At 47.7% G+C, this 27,595-nt stretch overlaps 1 protein-coding gene across 14 annotated transcripts in view; it reads left to right on the top strand.

Moving 5' to 3' along the window:
- The window catches only part of PACS2 (phosphofurin acidic cluster sorting protein 2), a 67,698-nt gene that overhangs the window by 13,528 nt on the left and 26,575 nt on the right, over positions 1-27,595 (top strand). For 2 of the 14 annotated variants that reach the window (XM_025153186.3, XM_025153181.3), the window contains exons 2-14: positions 7,697-7,784; positions 11,233-11,322; positions 14,104-14,229; positions 16,090-16,252; positions 17,263-17,336; positions 18,100-18,180; positions 20,401-20,460; positions 21,743-21,900; positions 23,405-23,495; positions 24,581-24,655; positions 25,440-25,561; positions 26,347-26,479; positions 27,028-27,132. In XM_025153186.3, coding sequence (XP_025008954.1) covers positions 7,697-7,784; positions 11,233-11,322; positions 14,104-14,229; positions 16,090-16,252; positions 17,263-17,336; positions 18,100-18,180; positions 20,401-20,460; positions 21,743-21,900; positions 23,405-23,495; positions 24,581-24,655; positions 25,440-25,561; positions 26,347-26,479; positions 27,028-27,132 — 1,366 coding nt within the window. Of the gene's footprint in view, positions 1-438; positions 5,447-5,594; positions 6,848-6,972; positions 7,077-7,696; positions 7,785-10,925; positions 11,109-11,232; positions 11,323-14,103; positions 14,230-16,089; positions 16,253-17,262; positions 17,337-18,099; positions 18,181-20,400; positions 20,461-21,742; positions 21,901-23,404; positions 23,496-24,577; positions 24,656-25,439; positions 25,562-26,343; positions 26,480-27,027; positions 27,133-27,595 lie in introns of those variants that run through there. The other 12 variants (XM_046945009.1, XM_025153179.3, XM_025153184.3 and 9 more) reach the window with 10 other exon arrangements.

Here is a 27,595-nt window from a genome sequence, read left to right as displayed (position 1 = left end):
GCAACAGCAAATGTGTCTCTGTAGCACATGGCTGCATTCTGCTCTCTGCTGCAAGCAGTTGGCACTGGGGGTCCTCTGGGCTCCTCTCATAGCAACTGTGGTTCCTTCTCTCTCTCCCTGGTAAACAGAAAGGTGATGCCAGCTTCCAGAGCAGGAGTAAGCAGAACAAGAAACAAACAGGAAATCTTGTGTTATTTCCATGCAAGTGCATTTTTCTTTTTTTCTTTTTTCGGTAGCAACACCTCAAAGTAGAACACACAGAGTATATTTAGATGTGAAGAGAGAGAGACTGAAGGGAAAAAGATGTTTTCGGAGTGGTGTTGAGAGACGTTTTGAGATCACCTGGCGGTTCCCTCAGAGGGAGCTGCCTCCAATGGGAGCAGAGCAGAAGCGCTCTGCAAGCTGAGGTGCGTGCAGAGCTGTGCTGTGCTCCAGAATCCTTTCCAGCCCGGCTCAGCTGGCTTTAGGAGCTCAAACACTGCTGTTGGTTGCTGCTGAAGCTCCTTCCCTTGCAGCAGTGGTGGCAGTTCCACTTCAGCCATTCAGTCAGCCTATGTGTATCATGGCCAGCTGTTTGGCTTTCAAAATCTCACCAGATCGCTTGTTCCCCTTCTTTTGTGATTTGCTTCCCAGCTTATCTCCTCAGCAGACAGTGTGCAAACAAGTGAGAGCTGCCCAGAATATCTGATGGAAGAAACGCAGGGGTGCTGGAGTGCGGTGCATCCTCAACCAAAGGCAACGGCAGACACTTCTTTTCTTACAGGAGAACAGAACACTTCTGCAGGTTCAGCCCTTTCAGACCACTGCTCGTAGCACACAGCTCATCTCAGTGTGCCCCCTCCCCTCCTCGCTGAGCACCAATCTGCAAGGGGTAGCACATTCTAGCAGCTCTACCCATGCTGTTTATTGCAGTTTGAGGGATGCTAACCAGAATTTGCAATGTGTTTACTGCTGAATAGAGTTCCCCAGCTTTAGTGGCAGGATCTGGAGTTCTTTGTGAATTATATTTAGCGCTGTTGGAGCCTGCCTCGTCAGCTGTGTGTTGTTGCCTTGTGAAAACTGGCAGCATTCAGATCTAAATAAATGCTAAACAGTCTCGTGCTATGAGGCATGATGAGAATTACACAAAAAATTTGATTCTAACTTAGGTGATGAATTTTGTTATCTCGGTGACTGTGATCCCCTTCATCTCCATAGTCAGCAGAGGAAGGAGCTGGCATTAAACATAGGGCACACAGAGGAACAGCATGAAGCATTGTCCCAGTGGGGCATGGGGGTGGCTGGGTGCACGTGCCTGATCTGGAAGGAGGCCAGAGCACAGGCTCTGTGTGGTCAGAGCAGCGCTGGGATCTGTGGAGTGTTCTGGGCTGCAAACAAGCCCAGCAGTGGCGTGCTTTGCATATTTGATTGCTCTGCTGGCTGATACCAAACGTGCCATCAGAGTTCACAAATGTTTCTCACTGCTGTTGGCCTCTCCGTTTTCACCCTTAGAGGACATTTTGAGTTCTCACTAAAAAAGGAAGCGTCCATTTGGGCTCTAAATTACGCCCGTGCAATTCTCCCATCTATTTATTTTAGGCCACGTTGCAAGTTTAGCAAAGACAATCGTTTTCATCTGGCATTTGATGTGGCTGCTTTCAAACAGAGTGCCAGCGCTGTTAGGAACGGGCCGGCTGTGCTGCTGCAGGTCCGTATCGGTCAGTGAGCTTTAAAAGGTAAAACTCCTTTAAAAGGCTGACAGCGGTGTTCATACGGGCTGTTTGTTCACTGTGATGTAAGGTGGGTCTTTCAGACGGGTAGGACTGTGTGATGTGGGGATCTCGGCTCTGGCCGTGCTTGTGATTTTTGGGTGGCTGAGCAATAAGTCATTTGGCATGACCCTGCAGTGGTGGATGGGCAGGGAAGCCTGCAGGGCAAGCACTGGGCTGTACGGGGAGCAGAACTCTTGGTGGCAGAGAAGGAGGATTTGCCACCAGCCGTTCTGCAGTGGGGTAAGGAGGAAGCTGGAGAGCTGTGAAGGGGCTCGTCTCATTTGTTGGATGCGCAGCACTCTGGGTCACGTGCAGGCTGTGACATTGCCAGTTGCTGTGGAGATGTCACAGCTCCCAGCCTGCTGCTGTTCTGGGGGATGCTGAGCTCAGAGTTCATGGATATGGTGCAGGAGAGGATGGGGAAAAGAAAGGGTGACAATCCAGGCAAGGCACATGCTGGTGCAAACGCGTGCACAAGGCTTTTTGTGCAGCCCTTCCATGCCACCGCTCATGCCTGTCCGAGCTAGCTGTTGCAAGGGAGCTAGCAATGGGGAGGGTGCTGGCACAATGTGCAGGACAGATGTGCTGCTTCCTGCTCTGCAGCAGGCTCCTGGGGCCCTCCTCACATGCAGGCTTCTGTGTGAAGCTCTTGCCGGCCCCAGAGAGCTCAGGGCAGGCAGGGAGCATGTTCTTGTGGCATGCCTGGTGCAGCCAATTCCCAGTGCACATGTTGTGTGCAGCTGCTGGGGCAGGAGGGCAGCAAGAAGGCAGGCAACGGGAGGAGGGCATGCAGAGGAGGGGAGAGCTGCTGGGTCTATTGCAGCTGCATGTCTCCTTTTATCCCTTTCCCACCTGTTGGCGTTTTGCATTCCTCCCCCCAGAGTCAATTTTGGTCCTTGTCTGGGTATAGTGTTCTGTTCTGGTTGTAATGTGCATGGTGGAGAGTTGCCTCCTTCCTGGCTGCCTCACAGTGCGTTGTGCCTTGTAACAGAAATGCTAAGTCACAGCTTGAAGCAGTGATTGAGCACCTGGTGGGAAGGCAGGGCCAACCCAGGGGAGCTCAGCTGTATGCAATGCATCTGAGCGATGGAGGGGGTGGAGCCAGGATGCACCCCTTCCCAGACCTCATTTAAGGGCTGGCAGTGAAGGTGAGGGCATCTTGCTGGAGATCCCTGTGTGCCTGAGGCCTTCCAAAGGTAAGCAGTCTAGGATTTTGCTACTATGCTGGCACTGCTGAGCTTTCCATTGCGTTACAGTGTTACATGCCTTCATTTTGTTGCTGATTAGCTGGGAACTGAAGCCCTAGCTACAGAAAATGTGTGACCAGCCCATATCCCGAAGGCCCTCCCTTAAGTGTGCAGCTTTGACTGCTCTCATCATGTGCTCAATGGGAATCTGATAGCGGTACCTTAGGTTGTACATAGCATTAGTACAGCAAATATGAGATGTTTGTGTCATCTGTGTTGTAGGAAATGTAGTCCTGTCGGTCTGTCAAAGGAGCCTTGATCATCAGTCATCTTTTCGCTATTTGCTTGCTTCAGTTTTTAAAGTTAAATGACACCATCCTATTCCCTCAGAACTTTTTGAACGCTGATTAAACTCAATCCACTGGCACCACGGGATCCTTCATTCACAGTTATTGTGCTGTCAGGATGCCGTTGGTGCAGTCCTGGTGCTCTGGGTGCTGGATTTGAAGGAGGCAAGTCAAGAGAGGCGCATGGAGCTAGCTGTGTGCCTGGATTTGAAGGCAGTGTGGTGTGAACACACAGGCAGGTGAGATGGACTCCCTTGTGCACCACTGCTTGTCTGAGGAGCAGACCTAATCCCTTCTTCGTGATTTTTCCTTTAAGTCATCCTGTGGAGGGATCTGAAACCATCAAAACAAAGCATGAGGAGACCAGTGTGGATTGTGGCTGAGGTCACCAGATCCATGAAGAGCTTTGGAAAGGGAGAGATTGCATCAGTTTCTCAGTGGCAGTGTTCTGAGTGTGCAGGTGGATGTGCTTGGTGACAAACAGGCTGGCGTCCTGCCCGTGTGGCTGGGAATCACTGATTGTCAGAACACAGAATGATGTACATTGTGAAGCTTTGACACCCTCACACCTTTTGCCTGCTCAGCTTGGAGCAGGTATGCTTGTAGAATATGTGCAGTGAGTAGGACATTGTTCCAGTAGTAACAGGGCAGCATCTGGCTGTTTGTGTGTGTCCTTGTGAGCTCCTGGGGACAGCCTGTTGCATAAAATAAGCTGCCATCCTCTTACCTGTTGGAACAAGATCTGCTTGTTGCAGCACTCCTGTGGATCTTTGTCTGTAGCATTTTAAGAGCTTAATTCTCTGTGTTAATGCTGGGAAGTAGATTTCAAGATCCTTAAGAACAATGAAAATACCGGCCCTGCAATTGTTTCCTGGCTTATAGCTTACCTGAACGCTCCTGTAGCCAAAACAGCTGACTAAAGATTCCATTTAGCTTAGCGGTAAGTGTGATGGAAGGAGAAGCAGGCTGAGACTGGTGCAGGGCCGTGACGCATCTCTGCTAGCTGCCCGAGTTGTGTTTCTGGCATGAAAGGAGTTGGGCACTTAATCTCTGTCTCATTTAATTTGCCCCTGGTTGGAAGCAGCCTGAGAGTGGATCAAGGTGGAAACGTTTGATGGAATTGGCTCCTAAGCTTTGTAGAGTGAAGAACCATTCTTCCTGTGTTTTTCACCATTGATACCCCCCAGTGGCCCTACTCTGACACATCTGTGACATAGAGAACAGCTTTTCAGCCTGAAATGATTCTCCTAGGCCAGTGTGGCGCATGTAAGCACAGTAACTGGACAGCATAGTGCTCCTTCACCAAGGCACATGCAAAACAGGTGTCCAAAACCATGCATGCAGTTGGTTGGTTGTGCTCTGCTCACCTTCACCTCTTGCTTAGACAGCTGCCTTGGAAAAATGCTGTGCAGGGCTCCTCTCTCCAGCCTGCCCTGCACAGCCACCCTGCAGCTGTGTGCCGAATGGCTCTGTGTGTCTGGGAGGTGTGTGTGGGGGCAGTGTCTCCCTCCACCTCTCCTCCAAGTGGCTCACGATTTAATTTGGGACTGTCTTGAGTGTGAAGTGTCAGCTTAAGTGTGGCACACTCAATGTTGAGGGGTAGGAGACTGCTAACACTGAAGTAGCTTTGGGTGCAGTGTGACTGCTCGGTGCCCAGATTCCTTGCTTGCATCTCTCAGCTCACTGATGTTTACAGAACTCAGAGGAAAGTGCTCCTGGAATGAAATGCTGCCTCTAGGAACAGTATCTTACAGATTGCAGCCTGTGCAAGGACATCTGCTTCGTGAGCTGAAGCCTTCCTGCTCCTGTCTTGCACTCAGAGCCCCCGTAGCTGTGGATGCTTCTGTTATTATTCTTGACTTCCATTGGGCTTAATTAAAACACAAGTCTTTAATTTTTAATTTTTCCTTCCTGTTGGTTTGGCTGTCTCTGTGTGAACATGGTCTCAGTGCAATTATTGTGCTCCCTGTGGAGGGACGGGCGTTTAATTCAGCGAGTCTTTCTTGGAGGGGATTTATTTTCCTGATCTTTCTACTCCGAGGGTACAAAAGCAAAGCATCCAATGAGTAAAGAATCCGGCACCTCGTGTGGCTGCTCTGAGCCTGTTTGGGCTAGGGTTGCTGTTACTGACACGTGCTCTGTGCCCACAGCTGCTGCCCAGGTGAGGAGCATGTGGTGGAGCCCTGCGGCACAGCGTTAGCTGGGCACATTGGAGCCCATGGGTCCAGTCCAGTTAAAACCTTTAAAACCTTTTAAACCAGTTTTTATTGTCGTAGAATGCATTCAGTTGTCTTGTCACGCGTTAACTTGGGGAATGGGATCAGGAGGGAGCAGCCTGTGCCTCCCTGCTGCCTGTGACCAAGGGAACACGAGTCCCTCTGCACCCCACTTTGTGCTGAGCAGGGAGGTCTGCTATGGACCTCCAAGGTGGGGTGGAAATCTCAGATTTCCTTTGCTCTTTCTGCAGTTAGGTTCAGCTGGCTTGGCGCTTTTGCTAGCTGAGCTCTCCGTGTGCAACCATAGATCGGTGCTGAAATAAACACACAACAAGAGTGTTTGCCTACCCTCACTGTCATGCGGTTCCAGACTTTTTATAGACCACTTAAAATACTACAGGCTCTTTCAGCTTCAGGTCTGAGACTTCCTCAATTCCCATCGTATGTCCGTGTGATTTTCCTTTCCCCCCCTGCATTCACTGAGATCACATACATAGGTGAAACTTCCAACCTCATCCTGTTTCATAAGATTGTTTCAGGTCCCCCTGCATCAATCCCAGCCACAGAGGCTGCACTGCTGCTGTGGGCACAGCGCCATGCCTGGAAGATGCTTCTTGTGACTGCTTGTGGCACCTTTCTGCCTTGTATTAATATTGCTTTGATTTGTATTTAGACTGAAGACCTGAAACTCTAAGCATGTTAAGGATGAGAATATTTCAGTCAGATTTAAACTCTGCCTGGTTTATTTTTTTTCTCTTAACAGAGAGCATAAACGTTTCATTGTTCTTTGTGTGAAGTGCCTTTTAGTGCCAGCAGTCCAGCAATGGGATAAAGAAAGCAGATGCATCCCGTGTCTTTTCCAACAGCTTTTGTTTTTCTGATCGCTGTAAAGAAGGCTTATAATTTCTTCTCCTTTTCCGAGCAGCAGGCGATCCGCGGGGCTGGATCAAAGCTCATAAATGATGAATTGGAGGAATGGCAGAACGCCCTCCTTGTGCTCCGCTGGGTGTGCTGAGAACGCCATTGTTCCCTCGTGTACCTTTGCCATCCTCGAGCCGGGCCGCACAGAGAGGGCCTCTGTTCCCTCCCTGCCAGGCGGACAATGCCAGCTCCTTGTGCTACCTCTGCTCACACCACCTGACCGCCCACGGCTCTCTGGCTTTTGGCAAGCCTGGGGCAATTGTCTTCCAGCCACGGCCTCACAAAGAAAACAAACGGCATCACAGCCTCCTTCCTTCGGATCCTGGACCTGAAGCAGGGCCCGCTCCTGGCCGGCATCCGCATCGTGGGTGATGTCTGTCCCCACAGCCTCCCATGCAGCTTTCTCTGGCCACAGCTTTCCTCAGGTTTATCCCTCCCCCAAGTTTGTTTTCTAGGCACGCCCTTGTATTTAAACCAGCTGTTGGTAACTCCTGCGAAACTGTGACGGTGCCAATATCGTGGCCCCATTACCTCAGAGCTTGAGCTCGGGCTGCACCTAGTCCAAATGCTCTCCCCTTCCAAGTGCTCTCTGCTGGAAGGCAGAAGTGCAAACAGCGTTAACCAGAACAATGCAGCATTGCCAGGGCAAAGAATGTGAGTTAGCTGTGTATGTGTGGTATGTGCATGCCAGGGCCGCGGGGCACCGTACGAGTCCTCTCCTTTTTCTTTTGTTTCCTTTCCTTTCCCATTAGAGAGGTCTGAACCTCTTGCTAGCACTTTTGTTTGGGGATGAGTAGGATCGACGAGAGGAGGTGGGAATGAGATCCTTGGGAACGCAGAACCTGAAACTGAAAGAGCCAACAGACTAGTAAAGCTTTGCAGAGTTGTTTAAAATTAGCCTTACCCACTGCATTTATATTGCTGGAATTTAATTCCTCTGACCCTACAGCTCTTGGTCTGACTCAGAACAGGCGTTCCCAGGCTGCGGTCTGCGAGGTCTGTGCTGGGAGGCTCTCCCATGTGGCCATGGGTCTGCACCAGGCCGTGAGATGGACCAGCAGGCTGCCTCCTTCTGTTGGGGGAGGCATGGAGAAATCCAGCCTGAAGAGCTGGGGAAGCCTCAGATATTTCTGCTGTCTTTACGTCTGTATCTGTGCGGCTCCTGTCTGGAGTCTGTTCTCCCTCAAACAGAGATGCTGCTGTGTGGAAGCTGTTCAGAGCTTTTCCTTTTTCAGACATGATTATAACTGCTTCTCTTCTGTTCCTGTTTGCAGGTTGTGCAGCTTGACACTGAAGAAACTGGTAGTCTTAAAGGAATTGGATAAGGAGCTTATTTCTGTGGTCATTGCTGTCAAAATGCAGGTAATTGCTGTCAGCTCTAAGAATCAAATGCGGTACGTGAGTTAAAAATACTGGCAGGTGCCTCCATGTGAAGTGTCTGTTGTGGCTGTGGGCCACTTTGCACACTTACATCGCCTGTTCTGTGTGTGTGGAGAGTCTCTTGTGATCCTTCTCCTATGTTGCTACCAAATTTCATTGTATTAAGTGAAGAATATTGTTCTCTGAGGACTCAACATGAGCTTTATACGTTGGTAAAGATGCTCGTTTCATATCACATGCTGTCACTTGAACTTCCTGAGCAGTCACCAAATCTAAGCTAGTGTTTAGTGTGCTGCAGCTCTTGCTGGGACAGAGCATCTTGGTCATTTAGACCTGGCCTGGGGAAGCTCTGGAGGCTGGGCCTTCTTCTGATGGACAGCTCTGCTGTCAGAAGTCCAAGCCATGTTTGTAACCAGGTACTTGTCAGTTGATTTATGGGGTGTCCGTACGTTTCAATTTGTTTCCATAAGATACAGCTCTCATCCTAGGTAAATAACCTACTTTGCAGCATGGGTTTGTGCTGCTTAATTAGGTTTCTACATATAGGTCATGCTGCCTGGAGGTAGGTGTTCAGCAGGAAGTGAGTAAGTTCCACAGTGTGTCACAGCATCAGCTTAGCTCGAGTGCTCCCAGCACTGTAAATGCTGAAGTGCTTACTGGTTAAAAGCCTAGAGGACCTGTAGGTAGACAAGTACCATTACCCATGCTGGAAAGAAGCTGCTTTCCAAAAAAGGGGCAGGCAAACTCCTGCAGAGATCTGTTTGTGTCAAAATCTAACTTGGAAGGTGAACTCATGAAGGCTTTGCGGACTGAGGACATGTAGCCGAGCATTTAGCCAGCATCTCTCATCTCTGCGAGCAGTCCAGCTACAGCAGTATTGTGTTCCTCTGTGTTGGAGGGGTTCACATACACATTCACGTAGCAGGGAGCAGAAAGGTAGGGAATAGTTTCACACAGCTGACTTCTGAAGATGCACAGCTGTGGATTCTCAGGCTGTCAGATATTGCTGATCAGGGCTGAAAGCTCTCCGTAGGTTTGTACTCCAAGTCAGTGTGTGCATCACTGTAAGGGCCTGAGGCTTCTCAGTGAATGATCTATAGGCAGGGTGTGCCAGGATTGGGCTGGGAAATCCAGTAGCTTTTACTAGAACAAAGCTTTTTCCCATCCAGGTTACTGCTCAGGGTTTACACGTTCTCTGGGTGAAAAGGTTGAATGTGCTGCTCCAGACATGCAAGCCCCAAGGGGAGTTTTAACAGTTGGGACTTTCTTGTCTGTTCTGAATACGTGTTGTGATCTGTCCCGCTACGGTAAGTCACACACTGAAACCTGAGCAATTATTCTGCAGTCCCTTCTGTAGCAGGGCAGATCTCTGAAGAACTAAGGAGATGAAGGACTTGCCCTCTGTAACTGGAAAAGTTTGGGATACTTATCTGCCAAGTCCCAGGCTGCAGCTTGCATCCCTGCCCATTGCTTTTGCCTTGATCTGTCCTTGCAGTTGGCCTTGAGGTCACAGTAGCTGCAATAACTGATGTCCCAGAGGGTGCCCATAGCTTCATTACGGGTGTCCCTGGCACTGCAGTTCGATCATTGCTCATGTCTCATGATGTGCTATTTAATGGTAGGACAGTAGCACTGCAGTTGTCTCAGATGCAGGCAGATTTGAAGCCCTCCTTCATGGCTTGCAGGTTATTGTGATGCTGACAAGCTCTTTTAAGGCTACTTAATTTGCCAGCACTCAGGTTTCTGACACAGCTATTGTTTGCAGCTGGTGATATTGGATCTTAAAGTATATGGTCTCTGTCAAATGACTTGCTGGCTGTGTATGAGGAATTGCAAGAGAGGTGTCAGGCACTGCAGTCCTTCCAGAAGGAATGACTGAATTTAGACCTAATGAGAGCATCCTACCTGCATTTCCCATGTCTCCCTGCAGCCCTCCTGATGTTCAAAGACTTGTCAACCGTATTTCCCAGGCTGTTGCTCTATTTATCTGCTGCAGTCTTTTTAAAGCTGCTATATTTGGGCTTTCATTAGATTTCGAGTTGCATAATGCGTAAAGCAAGATTGCTACTGTTAGGAGATTTGCAGCACGGAGCACACGCTGCTATTGCCAGTGGCAAGGCCAGCTGTGCTTTACTTGCACATGTGCTGCTATTGCTGGGGGGGGTCCTTCAGTTTTCAACCTGCTCTGCTGTGTGATGTACTGGGGGCACCTGCAAATCACAGCATTCTGGCTTTGTGAGGAGGAAGGGATGTAAGCCAGTCTCAGCCTCTCCCCTTCTTCCTCCCTCATTTTGGGATGTTATGTGGGGCTGATGTAGGTGTATAGATTTACTTTGGATGTAGCTGGGAGGTGTTTACTCCCCGTCTGTCTCTGTTTTCTCAGATGCTGGGTTTTTTTTTAAGAGCTACAGTTCTGTGCCTCTGGGAGATCAGCCCGTTTGGACAAAGCCAGAGCTGCAACCTCAGCAGAATATTGAGCCAGAGACCTGTGAAACTTACCACTATTTGAACAATGCAAAAGCATTTGCTAGGCAGCAGTTTGTTGTGCTTCCCTGCTAGTTCTCTCTGAAGTGTTCTCTGAAACAAAATGCTCCTACAGCAGACAGCCCCGTAGCTCAGCACATGGCAGCCCAAACACAGCACTGGTGTGAAGTCGCATGGCACTCCTGTCATGTCTCCAGATTCCCTGCAATGCATGGTGGACTTCTTTAAAATTCTGCAACCTCAATAACTCAGAGTTGTTTAAATACGTTAAAATCCCCACTTTCCTCAGAGGTACAAAAAGACTGTGTGTACAAAAAGCAAAGATTGGTCCACCGAGGCAATGCCACAGATGTATGTGTGACACTGCGGGCTGTGAACCCAGGAGATGCAGAGCCTGCTACCTATTGGCTGCGGTCATGAAATGAGACTTGAGCTTGAGGGGTGGGGGCTGACTCATAGCTTTTGAATGCTGGGGTTTGGCAGAACAAAAGCTGCTTTGTTGCAGTTAGGGACAGTAAATATGCCCAAATCTTTATTAGTCAAATATCTCCCTTTCATCTCATTAATATGTCGCACAAGTGCAAGGTCACATCCATCCATTCACTTTCTCTGTGGTAGTCCCTGAATGCATTTCCCAGTTTTGTTTAAATAGGGATGGGATATCAATCCAGGGCTGTTTCAGTCCAGTCTTCCTTCCCACCACCCCTTCCAAGGCCAGAGTCTTTCCAGCACTGCCTGCAGCCCAGCTCTCTGACAACCCTGCCTGCAGAACCTGCTGCCTTATCCTTTCCCTGGGGAGAGGCAGCACAGAGGCAGCTCCGGGTAACATCAGGGAGAGCGAGGCCTGTCGTTGGAGCTCTGCAGTTCCACGGCTGAGCCATTTGGGCTGGATGGCAAAGAAGTGGCTGGCTGGGCAATTTACCACATGGACTTTGCTTCTGTGCAGGGCTCCAAGCGCATCCTGAGGTCCCACGAGATCGTGTTGCCCCCGAGTGGACACGTGGAGACGGAGCTCGCACTGACCTTCTCACTGCAGGTAAGTGGGAGGGGGCACCAGGGCACCTGTGTGTGAGCAGAGGTGTTTGTGGGTCTGTGTTGAGGATCCTTCTGTACTGTGTCTGTTGCTCTCCTCAGAGCATCCTGCCATAGTGCTTCCTCTTGAGCAGGGAAATAAGGGAGATAAGAGGCTGGGCTGCTGTGAGCACACGGGAGAGTCCTGCATGCACGGAGCAGACACTCAGAAGCATTCTTGTCTAGGTTATCTGTATTTTGGGACTGAGGGTTAGATTTTGCCATCTGGAGTTTGTTCTGTAGGGCTGTAGTGGTGATGCAGGACAGACTGGCTGTTACTCTGAGACCTGGGTAGGCTCGAGGCAGGTGAGGTTTCACTGCAGACAGATGATAACCCTGGGACTGCACGGGCAGGTACACGGATGGATGGTGTTTCTGCTTCTGTCCTGATGCAGCTTGCAAACTGTGCTAACTGCAGCACTGCATCCCCTCCCTTGTGAGAAGGAAGGAGAAATCCACGTGCCAGGAATAAGTATGAGTGATGCTTAAGACTGCAGCTTTCCAATGACTGGGAGCAGAGCCTTAGGATGAGCCAGATCTCCCTCTGCCCATCCTGTGTCAGCAAATGCTTCTGCAGATTTTGTTTTGGAACGTGTTTTTTTTTTGTTGTTCTTTTTTCCCCAGCAACTCAGAGCAATACTGCAGCAGGACACACGGCATTGTTTTTAAGTTGGTTTCCTCAGGAGGGGCTGGGAACTGAGCCAGAACAGGGGATAATGATGTCTATGACGCTGTAAGCCCTCAGAGCAGTGTGTGTGATATGAGCAAGCTTAGTGCAGAGATGTGCTGCTGATCTCTCTGCTGCAGGAAGGATTAGTGCTCTTGGATGCAGTGAGGTCTGGGAAGCCTTCCTGAAATGGCACAGCAGGATTTTTATGACAGCTTTTATTATTTCTTAATTGGACGATGGCTGGAAGCTACTCTTAGCTAAGTATAGTCTGAGCCAGGTACAGTCTGAATTTAGTGCCTGGGATATTTTAAGAGTGGTGATGGACCACAGAGTAAAAGCATGTGGATGTCTCAGCATGAGAAAGCCTCAGTGTCTTGCAGCAGCAGCCAGTATCTCCATATTGCTTCGCTCTGCATGTGTGCACACATTGCAGGCTGTCTGGGCGGGCAGTGCTCCGTTATGCAGGTGGGGTAAGACTAGAGCTATAGTGTGTCTGAACCTGATTCATCTAGCTAGCTAGGCTGAGACCAGCAGTAGCCTTTCTGGCATGTAAGCTCCTGTCACCCTGACTGCTGGAATGGCTGCTCTTCCTGACCCTCTGTGAGTTTCTCAGGATCAATTGAAGTTCCCTGGCGCGTATGATAGTCCCCTCTTCTTGCCCTTGGAGGTGCTTGCAGTGCTTGGGGCTTCCTGTGTCTTCTTTTCAAATACTATGTTATGGAGTGGCAGTTACTGAACAGTTTTTGTTGAAACCATTCTGTAGATTTGACAAGCAGTGGCAGGAATTAAAAATAGCTGTCTGTGCAGTGAGAGTGGCTTGGCTGTTCCAGAGCACCTTGCCTTTAACTGAGGAGCTGAGTGGCCTGAATGTCTCTGGATGTCTCTTTTTTTTTAATCGTTTCTGTGAATCTTCATCAGAGGTGGCCAGGAAACACCTTTGAAAAACAAACTTGCACGTGTGTGGACTTGATCCATCCAGTTGAATCCCAGAAAACTGTAGGCACTGAGATCAAACTGGCCTGGGACGCAGCATGATGTTAAGAGTTCAGCTGCAGGCTTGTGCTTAAGCAGCCTCAGAGGACCCCAGTGCCTCCAGCTGAGAGCAAGGAATCCCTCTCCCCTGCTGCCTTCCCAACACTTGGAATGGTCTCAGCTGCAGGAGGGTGGGAGGTTTGAATGCAAAAGGTGCCTCTTGCCTTCTGAGCCCCTGCTGCCAGCCCCAGTCCTCAATAACTTCCTTTGGTGTTGTGGATCTGTGAAGTCACGCACTCAGTTTGTGGCTGGATGCAATTAAGGTGACATTTTAATTGCATGGAGTGCTGTTCCTCCCTTCTGCAGGGCTGCTGCCTTGTGCAAGGCAGTCGATCCCATCCTTGCAGAGCAGTGAGTTAATTAGTATTCCACTTGTTTGCATGGCCACTGCTCTCGGCTCCTTGCGCAGCAGTCAGGCCTGCTCTGGACTGCAAATTAACATCTCAAGGTTTCTGGTGGCACTCAGCAGTTGTATTTATCAGGCTTTTTAAGAGGCAGGAAGTTACTCTCACCATTTCCCAAAGTGGGGAGAGGAGAAGAAAAAAAAATAGTGAAACGAAGTATCCTTCACTTAAGAGTATCCAGCGTGCAATTCGGGTCTCTGCAGTGAGGTTCTCCTTTCTGTAGCCCATCTCTTGGAGGATGCTCGGCTCTTTGGGACTGGACTTGGGCTCAGCACTTCTGAACAGAACAGCCAGGATTGTTTTGTCAGTGCCTGGTGGGTACCACTGTGCCTCATGCTCTGTGTAGTGCAGGCATACAAGGCCTGAGCTGCCTCCTGTCCTGGGGCTGCAAAAGCAAGGGCATGGGATTACCTGAGCTCTCCCCATGCCTGCTGATCCCTCGTGTGGCACTTGGGTTTTGTGACAGAGCTTTAGAAAGGCTGTGTTTTTAAGATGAGAGTCAGAAATGATTGCTTCCTTGGGGTAACGTAGGGTTGAGGGTTAAGTTCAGTGTAGGAATGGAGTTTACCTGTGAACCAGACAGCTTGGGAGATGACATCAAGACACACAATGAACTTCTGCTTTCTATTTTCAACCCCAGTACCCTCACTTCTTGAAGAGAGAAGGCAACAAGCTTCAGATCATGCTGCAGCGGCGGAAGCGGTACAAGAACCGAACCATTCTAGGCTACAAGACTCTGGCCGTGGGGTCTATCAACATGGCTGAGGTGAGCAGTATTTGGCATGGCCCACACTTAGAAGGGGGGGGATTCTCCCATCACTTTAAATCCAGTGTTATTACTTTCCTTATTGAGAAGTGCCTGGATGGATTTCATGCAACTATCTTAACGCTCATCAGTATTCACAGAACAATACTTTAAACAGATCTTAGTACTGAGTACTAATATCGTACATTTTCTGGATAACATCTTGAGAGCTAAAGGATTCTTGAGGCTTATTAGCTTACAAGGTTTGTGGAGTATCTTGTCTGCTTTTGTTTTGAGTGAAGAGGTCCAAATCAACTCACTCAAAAGCGGCTCAAATCCCCTTTGCATTCAGAACACTTCTGCATGTATTTCAATAGTAATGCATTTTCTTTTGTATCAGTCCATTTGGTGGAGCTGAACTAACACATTTGCCTCATGTTCTTAAATGTTTCATATTTGTGGAAACAAGGCTGTTAAGGTCACTTGGACAGGCCTTCCAGGTTCAATGTAGCACCAACATGTTTCATCAGACTGCATTCTGCCAGTAAATACTTTCATTGTTTCCACCTGTAAATTACAGTTATGCTGCAGTGATTTATTGCAGTGTTAAATAATTTATTGTTAAGAATGCTTCTGTTGTGTGAGTTAAGCTTGACTTAGACTTGCAGTAAACGTACATCTCCCCATCTGAACTGTCCAAATTGTGATTTGTAGTCCTATAGGCAACATTTTTCCTGTACCATGTTTAGTTTAAGAACTAGAAATTGACTGTTGCTCTAAGGCAGAAAACGTGTGGGCCCATTAATTAGATCCATCAGTGAGCTTCTGAGTGCTGGGCATTTGCTGCTGTGTGTGGGTTTTCTTATGTCTTTTTTGTAACGTCAGCTGACTGAGGTTAGAAGGTCCTGCATTTCCAAAGGTTCACTTTGTTGGGAAACAGTTACTCTCCAGCTCATCTGGAATATTTCTGAAATCGAAGACTTTGGGTAAACAAATGCTATATCCTTTTACAAGCCTCTCTCTCTTTGGAATTTATAGTTTAATGACCCCTACACAGCACGGGCACGCACACAAAGTTATTATAGGAGTCGAAAGAAAACAAAGCGATGAAAAGTTGGTGAAAGCATGAGCTTGAGAGGGCATATGTTCCTCATCAGCTCAGGTCATTTTAAAGCCACGTGAGGAGCTGACAGAGCAGCCCGGTGTGTGGTTGGAAGCTGAAGTGCAGACAAGTGGGGATGGGGAAGCGATTGCTATGACTGTTGGGACAAGAGAAGAACCTGAGCCTTAGATTCTAAGGAGAGCTCTGACAGCTGTGGGCATCAAAGGGAAGATGGCTGCAGTGAGAAACCCACACTGAGATGTGTCTGCCTCCACCACGTCTTGCTTTTTGTGATTCACCACTTAATTAGCCCAGTATGGCCATCTCCTCCAAGATTGTGGAGCGGCAGTTTTTGCTTTAGGAAGCACTTTGCTGTGTATCCCACTGATAATTTTGGGTTGGTTTTTTCTTTTGGCTTTTAAGTTCCTCAACTGTGAAGGTTCCGAAGGTAGGTAACTTGATGATTCAAATCAGTCCTATGCTGTGGAAGCAAATACATAGTAATGAGGTATTGAAGTATTGTGTTTCACGGGTGAGCTAATCAACTGTGAAGCTCAGAAAATTTCTCCTTTCCTTCCATCACTTGCATTAGCAGTCAACTAAAATCTCAGCTAGCGTTGTGTGTTGCCTGCATGCGGCTCCTGCAGTTGCAGGGTGTTGTCTGTCTTCTCTGTTTGGAAATCTGGAGTAACTCTCTCAACATAAATAACTCTCATAGTATACAAATGGTGCAAGTTTAAATACTTGCATTGATTTGTTCTGCTTGATTTCTGTCCCAGGTCATGCAGCACCCCACAGAAGGTGGCCAGGTACTGAGCCTTTTCAGCAACATCAAAGAAGCTGCAGTAAAGGTAGCAGAAATCTGGATCTTCTCCTTGTCAAGTCAACCAATTGACCACGAAGACAGCACTATGCAGGCCAGCCAGAAAATCAAGTCTACAGGTGAAGTGCAACCACATGCTCTGGGGACTACTGCCTTCCTGAACTAACAGGAGTTAAACCCCACCTGAGCTTAGATGCCTCCTGGAAAGAATGAGGCTTGTACCTATGCCTCTATCTTTAACTGGTTCCTGCAAAGAAAACCAACTTTGCAAACCTGTTGCTGTGTAAGCAAGGAGTATGGCTGCCAGAGTTAGGGGTTGTCAAAGGTTCACACCGGGCTTAAGCCATCCAGCAAATTAGGTCTGTGCTCTGCCAGCATTACTGGTGGGTGTGCTGAGAACCTGTAGCTCCTCATATGGCTAACAGTGTCATATTCAGGAGATGCACATTTAAGCTGCTCTTCTAATTTTTTTTTCCTTCCTTGTACAATATATGTTAACTTACATAATACCTACAAAGCTACCATATTTTTTAAATGGAATATGATCTGGCTTAATGGGAGTAAATCCCCAGTGTTGCTCACTATGTAGGAAAGTACTTGGGTTTCTGTTTGTGACAGTCGTTCACCTTCTCTGTGGTAGCAGCCTTCTGCTCACTGCCAGCAGGGCGACGTGTTGAAGGCAGTGCATTCAGGTGCTTGTGTGTTGCTGCCTGAGGCCAGGCAGGTCACCTCAAGTGTCATGTCAGTAGAATTTAGACTCTCCTGCCGTGTCTTCTGAAGACAGCTAGGCTCGCTAAGGGGGAAAAATTCTTTCCCTTGTGGGGAAAACTCCTTCCTTGCTGTTGTCTGCCAGGTGACTCTTTCCAGAGAAAAAGGAATGGTATCCTAAGGAGCCTTATCTGTGTGCTGGTCTATCCTTCTTACTAGATATGTTTCTCCTTGTTCCTCATCTCCGGGATGTTCCCATCTCACTGGTTCTAACATAGATAAAAGATAAAGAAGCAAGCATTTCTTTATGTGCCTCCTTTCTTGGTTTGTGACTGTTGGTTTTCTCTGCTCTTTGGATGAGATTTTCTCCTCCCGTTAAAGGAGTTTCATGGGATCTCTCCCCTCTTTCCTTCCCTTTCAGACAACTATTCCGAGGAGGAGTACGAGAGCTTCTCTTCTGAGCAGGAGGCCAGTGATGATGCCGTGCAGGGCCAGGTACTGTTTAGGGCATGGCTTCTTCCCGTGAAAGCTTCTGTAGAGCGTATACTTTTCTCAGCTTCTGCTTGAAACGATAAGTCTGTTTCCTTGAGTAAGCTGTGACAGTGTGAGACAGTCACCAAGTGTTGAGCTGCGGTTGCAGAGGGAGAATGGAGATGCACAGCAACCCATTTCTTTCACCACGCTGTGATTTGTCTCCTTATGTGTTGTCTTGAGTCCCCTTTAAACACTAAAATACTGAGTTGATCTGCTCAATTGTCAAGGCAGCAGTTGATTGTTTCTGTAATGCTGATTAGATTCAAAGACCCCGATGAGGCCCCCAGCTGTAACTTAAGGGCTGGTGGGATCTGAGTAGGATTTTAGTCTTTAATACCTCCTGCAGACTGTGTCCTGACAGAGAACTCCCTGTGCAGAAGTGAGATGCCTTTGAGTTTGGATCTTACTTGCCTTCAGACTCTGGCATCACTTGCCTTCTGTGTCTTGGAGGGTACTGAGAGGAACCCACTGAAATGTGGGACTGAGGGAATCCTTGTTTCTTTCTAGAACTTGGGCTGTTTTGCTCCTCTGAGCTGGCGTTCCCAGCTCTCTGCTGGCCTAATTCAATTCCTTTTCCCTCTGCCATCATAACTGCAGAAAAATGAAGCAAATGCTGAAGGTCTGCAAGACAGAGCAGCAGGTTAATAGAGGGAATGTTGTTAGGACTTAAATATCGTGTGTCCCCAAACCACAAAGGTAACAAAGGAATCCTCTTTCTGTTCAGGATTTGGATGATGATGAGTACGAGCTGGGGAAGCCCAAGAAGCAGCGGAGATCGATAGTAAGAACGACGTCCATAACCAGGGTCGGTGGAAATTAGTTTTACTAACACTGATGGGGTTTGGCTAGGATGTGCAGTGCATGTGGCCTGTGGGAGCTGGCAGGGAGCCTGGGGGCATGGTCGCAGCATGTGAAGAGCCAGCAGAAGCTATCGGATCAGGGAGTGGAGCAGTCTGTGGTGCTGTGAGTGTCCTTTAGCTGCAAGGTTAGGGTGCTCCAAAAATAATATAACTATGTGAAAGTCAGCCCCGTAACAAAGCCAGGGCATGGTCTGTGCTCACGTGGTCCTGATAGTAGGCTTAAGCAAAGGAAAGATCTTCTGCTTGTGCTCTGCATGGGAGAGAGCCGTGGGAAAGTTTCAGATGAAGTTCAGTAGTTCAGTTAGGGGCTGGAGCCAAACGGATGAACCTGAGGTGATGCATGCTGAGGCCAAAGAAGTAGCTGGATATTGAAGGCTTCGGTGAGTAGCATGCAGCCAGCCATCTGCCCTCTGACAGCAAGCATGTGTTTGCCTGCAAGACTGAACTTCCACGTGGAGCGTTGACCTGCGCTTGACTGCACCGTAACGCACAATGTGGCCTTCTGCCTACACAAGTGTTTGTGCATGTCTGTGATGGCAATAACTCAATGTCACACGGATGGGCTAGGTTTGTTGGTTGTGGGGTTTTGTTTTTGGATTTTGAAGTATGTTTGGAGATCGTTTGTACCTTCTGCGAGGCTATTTCTCAAATCCATGTTTGAAAAGATCTTGAATAAGCACTGTTTTGATCTGAACCCGTGATTAAAAAGACTGTATATAAAACTAGGAGCTTGCTACCTCATATCCTTGATGTCTTTAATATTGTTTTACAGGCGTTAGTGACAGCAGGTGACAAAGTATACCCCATGGTTATTAACTATGATGAGAACGTCTTTCTGTCCCTGACCACTGAACTGATACTGAATCTCCAGTGCATAGGGCTGGTGCTGCCAGTAAATTTAACATCAGCCTCAGCAGGGCTCCTGTGTTTTGACTGTCAGACCATTCAGGCCAGAGAACAGCTCTTGCCATGTTGCCTTAGCTACTGCCTGTTGTGTGTCCTCCTTCTGCAGACTGCCATGCTGGTCCAAGCTGGTCTGCATGATGGATGTTTTTCCTTGACATCCTGAGTCAAAGGACAACTCTAACATGAGAGCATCTCACTCCTGCCAGTGCAGCGGGGACCATTCTTTGTATGGTCTTGTTTGAACGTGATGATTTCATTTCCCTTCAAATTCAGCTGTCTAGAAGGTGGCAGCAGCTTACAGGATTTGAGTTCAGTGGTAAAGGGTGAATTTTGGAGACTTGGGCATTGTGAGGTGCCTGCGGCTGGAGTGGTGGGACCGGTAGGGTTTACTAGGGGAAAGCTCCCATGAGATACAGGCAAGCCAACAAACAACTTTCTTCACCAAGGTGTGGCCTGGTGCCAACCATTTCTCTTGGCTTTCCTCCTGACACAGGGATACCACTTCAGATGCCCTGTACCAGCTCTCTTACTTGGGTCTCCTGTACCTTTTCTTAAGAACATGCATATTAGTTTGGTCAGTGACTGAGAATGGCTCAGTAGCTCATAATAAATCTCAGCTGCTTGTTTCTACCAGAGAGAAATAGCTCTTATGGGCAAATACACACAAAGGAAGTGCAACAGTTTGGCTTGTGTTCTTTTGGGCTAGGTGACTGCTATGTCTGGGATCTGGCAATGTCAGACTTGGAAAAGGTTTTTCTGATAGGCAGGTGGTAAGAACAAGCCTCACCGCTTTTCTGCAGTGATAGTAGTCACATAAGCAAGCCTGCCAGGTTGAACTGCAACAGGGTAAAGCAGTGCTTTGTTGATAGAAAATGCATTTGTGCTTTGAGTTAGTGGATAGATACCGATGTTGTCTCACTATGTTAAGAACCAGATTAGTTGACTGTGGGGTGCTTGCCAGAAATTGGCTGTCCTCTGCGCATCCAACCAGGAGCGGTATGCCATTCATCAGGGCCAGAAGGTTTCTTAGGTTGAGCAGAGTGGGACCTACTTTGTTGTAAGGCAGAAGAGAAAGTGTCCTAGGTCTGGAAAAGCTGTTTTCAATGTGTGAACAGCAGGGACTTGGTTCGTGGTGCCAGCAGTCTTTTTGTCTTGAAGCAGCAGCTAGAGCACCAGTGTCATGCTTCTGGGCTTCTTACACACTGGGAGAAAGCAGTTCACTGATGCTTTACTCACATAAAAATGTCTTTGACTTGCAGCAACAAAACTTCAAGCAGAAGGTTGTGGCTTTGCTGAAGAGATTTAAAGTGTCTGATGAGGTGAGTAATGCATTCTAGAACCTTTCCGTCTGCATATTGCTCTCTCACCTCTTTGGTGCGGTCTCTGCTGTGGTCCCCAGGAACATTCTCCTCCTTACCCCCTAATTCCATTCATTTTGCAGTTGATACAACCCGTCGTGGCACCCTGGCCTTGCATGGAGGCTTGAGGGCCAACTTTAAAATGTCATCAAATGATTTCTAGATCAAATTCTATTAAAACTACATTTTGGCAAACACTCCTTTCTTTACCTGTTAATTTCAAAGCGGTCTTCAAAACTGTCTCTGACCACTTCAGAGGCAAGCAGTGTACTGTGTACGTTGCTTGTGAAATGCAATCGCCGCTGCTTTGATAGTCCTGCTACAACAGCCAGGCAAGACTTGGAAAATTTCAGTACGTAGATGTACAAGAACTACAGTTTTCTGGTCAGAGCTAAAAATGAAAGAGGCCCTGAGCACAAAAGCCTGCATAACATTAAGTACCTAATATAAAAACCGTTAACTGCTCATTTGGCTGTCTGTCTGTGTGCGGATATCGTGGCTCGTAGGAAAGAGTGAGTAACTCCTCGTGCTTTCTTATGCTTCCAAACAGTCCTGTTAGCTTTGCTATTCTTCCTAAGTTAGCTCAGCAGAGTCAGCACCTAAATCTGAGGTCTCAGCCAGCTGAGCTGTTGTTCTTCTGGAGCTGCTATTAGAAAAGCAGACTCAGAGCTGTGTACACCTGTATGCTTACGCTGTATGTGAAGAGAGACCCAGGGGAGTTTGGATGTGAGATTTGTGTTCTCTTCAGATCTGTGTGTGGGTTGCAGCTGATCCTTGTCCAAGCTTTTGATGCCTCCTGTGGACGTTGTTGTTACTACTTTTCTGCCTGGTTGGGTACCACGTACAAAATCAGGGGGTGTAATGACAACTGTTTCAGGAATACCTAAGCTGCAATACTCATTTTGTAGTACCACATTTCTGTACTTTTTCTAAGAAAATTGAGACTCTGCTGGGTGCCTTCTTAAGGCTTTGTTTATAGAACAGGATTGACTGATTGACATGATCTATGGTTAATAGCTTGTCCATGAATACCTAATCTAATAGGTAAGTGTTGCTTAACCAGACACTGACGGCTTCACCCTCAACGAGCACTCCTGGTATGCTTAATGTTGCTGCTAGATATAGTATCCTCGCACTAGAAACAGAATCTAAGCCTGGTGCCCTGCAGTCATCAAGGGATCTCCGGTGACGTGGGATCTGTTTGACTCCTGGTGAACAATGCCTGCTTTTCTCCTGCACGTAGGTTCTGGATTCAGAGCAGGACCCTGCAGAGCACGTTCCAGAGGTGGAGGAAGACTTGGACCTTCTGTACGACACATTGGATATAGAGAACCCCAGTGACAGTGGGCCAGAAATGGAAGATGATGACAGTGTTTTGAGCACACCAAAGCCAAAGTTAAAGTAAGCATGGCATGGCTGATGCTGGGCTGTCCCCTGCAGAGTAGTCAGTTTGGGCAGCTACCTGGGACTCAGTCTCCCAAGAGCTGGAACTGAAAAGAGACAGTGTGCAGTGTCAACACAGATTAGATGTTCTACTCACACCCCTCCACCTTATTACCTCAACTGCCCAGCCTGGTGTCAGAGCTCCAGTGTACATTATAATTTAATGACTGCTTGTGAGCTGATTTCCCTTCATGTATTTTTTTACTTGTTTCCTGTGCAGTTACTCTGCTTGCCCTTCCACCTGACCACAGGAGTGAGAATTGACAGGCAGCCAGTGGAATTAAGTTGTACACAAGTGTTTTGAAGAGGTGGTAGACGCAGACAGGAAATCTGGTGCTGCAGCAGAACAGTTAGAAGCTGCAGAGGCAGAAAATCGTGATGGGCAAGGCAGTCTTTCTGGGAAAGCTGGTAGGATCCTATGTGGAAAGAGCCTTTGTAGGGACTGCAAAGGGGAACTGACCACGGCACAGATAGATACACTCAAGCCTGTTCCGAACTAGCTTTTGTAGGTGCTGATATATGGCAGCTCTGTGTAACTGAGCCAGGGATCACTTCTAGTTGATCCTGGGGAGACACTTCATCTTGCTCTGTCTGGTCCTTATGTTCATACTGTGAAAGGAATGTGGTAAATGCTGATAGTTTTAGGCATCTTTTTTTTCCTGGAAAAAAAAAAAATCAATTCCTTAAATCATAGTTGAGCCTTGAAGCCTTCTGTGTTGATCTGCCTTTTGACATGGATGCACAGTCTGATTGTAAGTGCTATCTTATCTTATTGAGCAAATGTGTAATTGGATCCTAAGGCTGGCAGCCAAATCCAGATGCAAGCTGGAAATAAAATGCATGTTAGCATCAGGAGTCACTTACCCACATGAGCAGAGTATGGGTGGGGGTGCAGTAATTCTCCTTCACTTGCTGTCTTTCCATCAAGAGCTAAACCTTGCCTGGAATGGCATGTTGTTCAGCCAGCATTTGCAGAGCTGAAACAAAATTTGCAGTGTGAAACTTTGCACCTGGTGCTTGGGGTAGGAAAGATGCAAATGCCTCTGTAGAGTTAACATTCTGTTCTGCAGTGTGAAAATGCTGTATCCGTGGGCCCATCCTAGATTTTATGGAAATAAAAACTTCAGTTTGGCATGTAGTGTGAGAGCATGCAAGCATTCCTTGTGAGAGCTTTATGAATATGATTTAGTGTGAGACAGCTGACGTGTTGGAGCTGTTAAGTGGAGGTCAGTCAGCGTCAGGGCTAGACAGAGATCCTTAGACTTTCTCGTTTCCTTTGCTGTGCTGGAGACCTTCTTTCCCCTTCGTTTCTTTCACTCAGAGGAACAAAAGTGGCTTCTGAATTTTACTGGAACTTCTGAGGAGTGTTAAGGCACCTTGGAACGGTCACATTTCTTTTGCTGTGGACTTCCTCTGCTAATGTTTTTAATAACAAGAAATTGTTTTTGCTTTCCTCCTTCAGACCTTATTTTGAAGGACTGTCACACTCCAGCTCTCAGACAGAAATTGGTAGCATCCACAGCATCAGGAGCCAGAGAGAGCCATCAAGTCCTGTAAGTCGTTTCAAGAAGGTTATCTGCCTGTAGTTAACATAGCGGCCTTGAGGTCTTTCCTATCCACCTACGTTCCCTTTGAAATTCAAGTGCTCTGACTGCCTGGTATCATCCTGCCGTGTTCAGCCTTGTTACCTGCACCATCTCTGTTTATACGTGTAAATAGACACCCTCTGTGACCTCCTCTGAAGACTCTGATGCAGAGACACGAATATTCTGAAGAAAGCGTGGTTTGGTTTATTTATTTTTAATGCAAATAAAGTATTCACTCAAGTGAACATCTTCAGTTTATGTATTGAATAATTGCCAATGCTATGAGTATCTCCAGATTCCCATGTGTTTGCAATAGCCAGGCTGGGAGATGTTGCCTGGGAGCTTTAGGGACTTCCCTGGTGCTGCTCAGGGAAGCCTTTACCACACTACGTTGTGTTTCTTTTCGTGGTGGCTGGGAGAGAATTCTGAAGGGGAGCTCACTCTTTGCCTATTTAGATGAGCATTCTAGGCACAGAGAATAGCAGCCCAATTCTGGAGGGCTTCTCTTTATATTCTGTACGGTGTAGAACATCTCTTAGCGTAGAGTTATTAGATCTGTTTGAGGGTTTTAGGTGCTGAGTTTCTAAGACTGAATGAAGGGAAGGTGCTGAAGCACCTCACAGCACTAATCAGCAGCATCCCTCCTAAGCAGAGAGTAGGAGCATACTCAGGGTCTGGACGTTGTTTCTCTGTGCCCAGAAGCACTGTAATAGAGGCTCCTTGTGCAGGCCTTTCCCTGAGCGCCCTCCCTTGGTCTGCCAAACACACGTTTCTTATTTGTGACCATTACCCATTGCATCCCCTGTCAGCTCTGCTTCTGTGCTGTCACCAACAACGTGCCAGGGCCTGGCAGCACTGGGAGGCTGTGGCGACACCAGGGTTGTTTCTGCGAAGCAGCTGCAAGGCAGTCTGCTCTGGGTGATGCATGTGTCAGTGCTCCTACAGAGCTGTTCTGTGTTTAAACTGTGTCATTCAAACAGTCTGATCCAGAGAGCGTGGCTGAAAAGTTGTGCTACTGCTGTACCTGCTAACGGTTTTCTCCTCTCAAGCAGGTAGAAGTGCCTGAAAAGACAAAGAGTCTTGGAACCAAACACACAGACGACAGTATTTCTGACACTGTCTCTTTTGTAAGTTGGAAACTCGCTTCTTAACTTTGTCTGGCAGTTTGAGTGTCAGCTGTGAACTGCATTCGGTAGCGCGTGTCTGTCTCTTCTTATAGTTGCATATGCATCACAACCTGTGTAGATTACTGATAGCTGCAGTGATGATAGTGCTGGGCTCTCCTCCTGACCTCAGTTGTCAGAGGTTCTTATCTTTCAGCCTTCTGAAATGAAAATGCTCTACGTGGCCTTCCATTTAAACAGTCTTTCTCTTGATTTGAGGAAAGCTGGCCTGAAGGATGCTACTGAGCATGTGTCTTGTCCTGAAAAGCATCCTCAAAGCTGGTGCGTTATACCAGACGGAAGTACACCTTCGATTTGAATTGGCAGAAATCAAGCTGGTCCCGGGGGAAAATCCCAAAGCTCGAGTTGCTCTTCTGAAGATATGCTATTTGTAACTTTTCTCTTACGTATTTCTCTCTCCACTTCTCCAGTGGTTCTTTTGGGTAAACTGAATTAATCAGTGTTGCGTAAGGAAGCTTGTCCTTGGCTTTGAGTTGAGAGAGTGCCTGCTCCAAAGTAGTATTTTCAAGCACCTTTTCAGCCTCCAGCTCCCTTGCGAGGCAGAGCTGGGAACAGGGAGCCTAAGATAGCCAGCGTTGGCTAGTCCCCTTGGCAGTGAGTAGCGTGTCTGCAAGGGAGAGGCTGAATGTGGCCCAGCCAGAGCCAAGCTGGCATGTGTCCTGCAAGCCCTTGCAGTAGCGAGAGGGGGAAGTGTTTGTTCCTCATGTGGTTCTGTGTGTGTTTGCAGGAGTCTAACCAGCAAGCTGAGGTCCAAGAAGCAGAACTTCCCGCACCAGATGTGTTTGTTGAGAAGCTCCCACCCAGCGGGAAGATCACCAAGACGGAGTCCCTCATTATCCCATCCACCAGGTAGAGCAGTGACACAGCCCTGCACCTGCTGCAAGGCTCCTTGGGAAGCCATGGGCAGCCTGCTATCATTTGTTCAGCATTGTCTTTATCCATCAAGCAAGGAGACTGGCCTTGTGTTCAGGCACTTGAGAGAAGGAACTTGGGTGCTTGATAAATGCATTCTAAGAACCACAAAGAGCAGTCTTGCTCTGATGTTTCTCAGGGATCACAAAATCATTAAGGTTGGAGAAGACCCTTTAAGATCTTCTAGTCCAACCATTTACTCTGGGGCTTCGTGCTCAAAGATAAGTTGTCTGATGCAGATTTTGGCTTTAAAAGTAGTTGTTAAGTCTGAGTTCCCAAATGGCAGAGTGAATGTGGGCTTCAGCAACCCAACCATATAGTTTCTTTGGTTATTTCAAGCAAGTAGTTGCTCTTGTGAAGAGGTATTTCTGTGCTACTCTTGGGTGTGTGCCTGCAGTTTGTGTAGCTGGGTTGCATTATGCTGGTGTGGCAATTAGCAGTAGCGATGTGGCTCTTGGTATGGGCTGTGAAAGTTTGCTGGGGACTCCTGCAAATGTGATGACAGAATACTCTGCAGCTGAACTTTGTTTGTTCTCTATAACTTCTGTACTATTAGATTCAGAATTAACAGGTCTCATGCTGCCTCAGATTTCCATGCATGACTCTGCAGTGCTTGCAGTTAAATAGCTGAGGTTGCCAGATGGGGGTGATCTAGGATCTTGGGGATGATTCTTGCTCAGATATTGAGCCAAGCATGGACTGAAAGCATCTGTTTCTAGCAGGTCTGAGGGGAAGCAAACTGGACGTCGGGGAAGAAGCACATCTTTGAAGGAGAGGCAGCCAGTGAGGCCGCAGAATGAGAGAGCGAACAGCCTGGACAATGAACGATCTCCAGACACCCGGCACCACTTACAGGTGTGAAAAATATTGCTTTTTATCCAACCACTCAGTTTTTGTCTTTTCCATCTGTCTCCTGCCATCCCTTTCCTTCTGGCCGAAGTGCTGTCCCTGCTGGAAAGTAACTGAACCCTGCAGCTCCAGGAAGGAGGGAATTTACTTCTTGGCTGATACTGTACCTTCCATCCTGTCTGCTGGTTTTTGCCAGCTTGTTGCTTTGTCAGCCAGCCATAAACTGAAAACACTGGAATGGATTGTTGTCATGAGTAACAAATAGGGACGTATTGAGGAATTGCTCTTTTGAAATAAGGCAAATTGCAAAGATTAGCAGTTAGGACTGATTTCTGCAAAGTATCTTTGTGCCATGCTCTTTTTAACTGCAGGACTCCGTTAAGTCCCTCCTTGATAAAGATTTTTGCTGGCTTATGTGAATCCAGAATTCCTTGAGCTACTGTTGGTTGGTATAAAGTGACTTTAAGAAAAGCGCATTGCAGAAGGAGCAATGACAGACAAAGCTTTGAGGATTAAAACTGACACCTCCTACTGTTCTGTGCCTTCGTTTCCAGATCCCCAGGAAAACTGTGTACGACCAACTAAATCACATCCTGGTTTCTGATGACCAGCTGCCAGAAAACATTATTCTTGTCAATACTTCAGATTGGCAAGGACAGGTAAAGGCAGGAGACGCGTTGTCAGTTCACTTTGGCTGTTTCTCCCTAGGAATGGACCGGTCTTGAGCTTTACCACTAACCAAGTAGGCTTTGCTCCCTGGTTGGAAGAGCAGTGGTGGTGCAGGGGAGTTGCAACATGCTGGGCTTTAGTGCCTATAGGTCAGTTTGACCAGGAGATGCTACGGATCTTTTAAGGTTTTGCTACTCAGTTTTTCCAGGGAGTAACTTTGCTTCTGTTCTATGAAATGCCATTTCTTTGGGTTAGCAGCATGCTGCACCCTTGCACTCAAGTATTTGCTTCTCAGCTATGGTAGGGTGGGGCAAAGGAATCAGAAAAGGCTGACTTGTGGTTTAGACTGATATTTGTGGGCGCAGGTGATGACCACAGGAGAAAATACCTCAGCTCAGCAGTATTGCCTTGCATGCATTCTTGTGATTCCTGGCTGGGGATGTGTTATCACAT

This window comes from Gallus gallus, chromosome 8 (genome assembly GCF_016699485.2).
Source record: "Gallus gallus isolate bGalGal1 chromosome 8, bGalGal1.mat.broiler.GRCg7b, whole genome shotgun sequence".
Lineage (NCBI taxonomy): Eukaryota > Metazoa > Chordata > Aves > Galliformes > Phasianidae > Gallus > Gallus gallus.
Note: the sequence above shows the minus strand (reverse complement) of the source record. Positions and strands in the feature narration are given on the sequence as shown.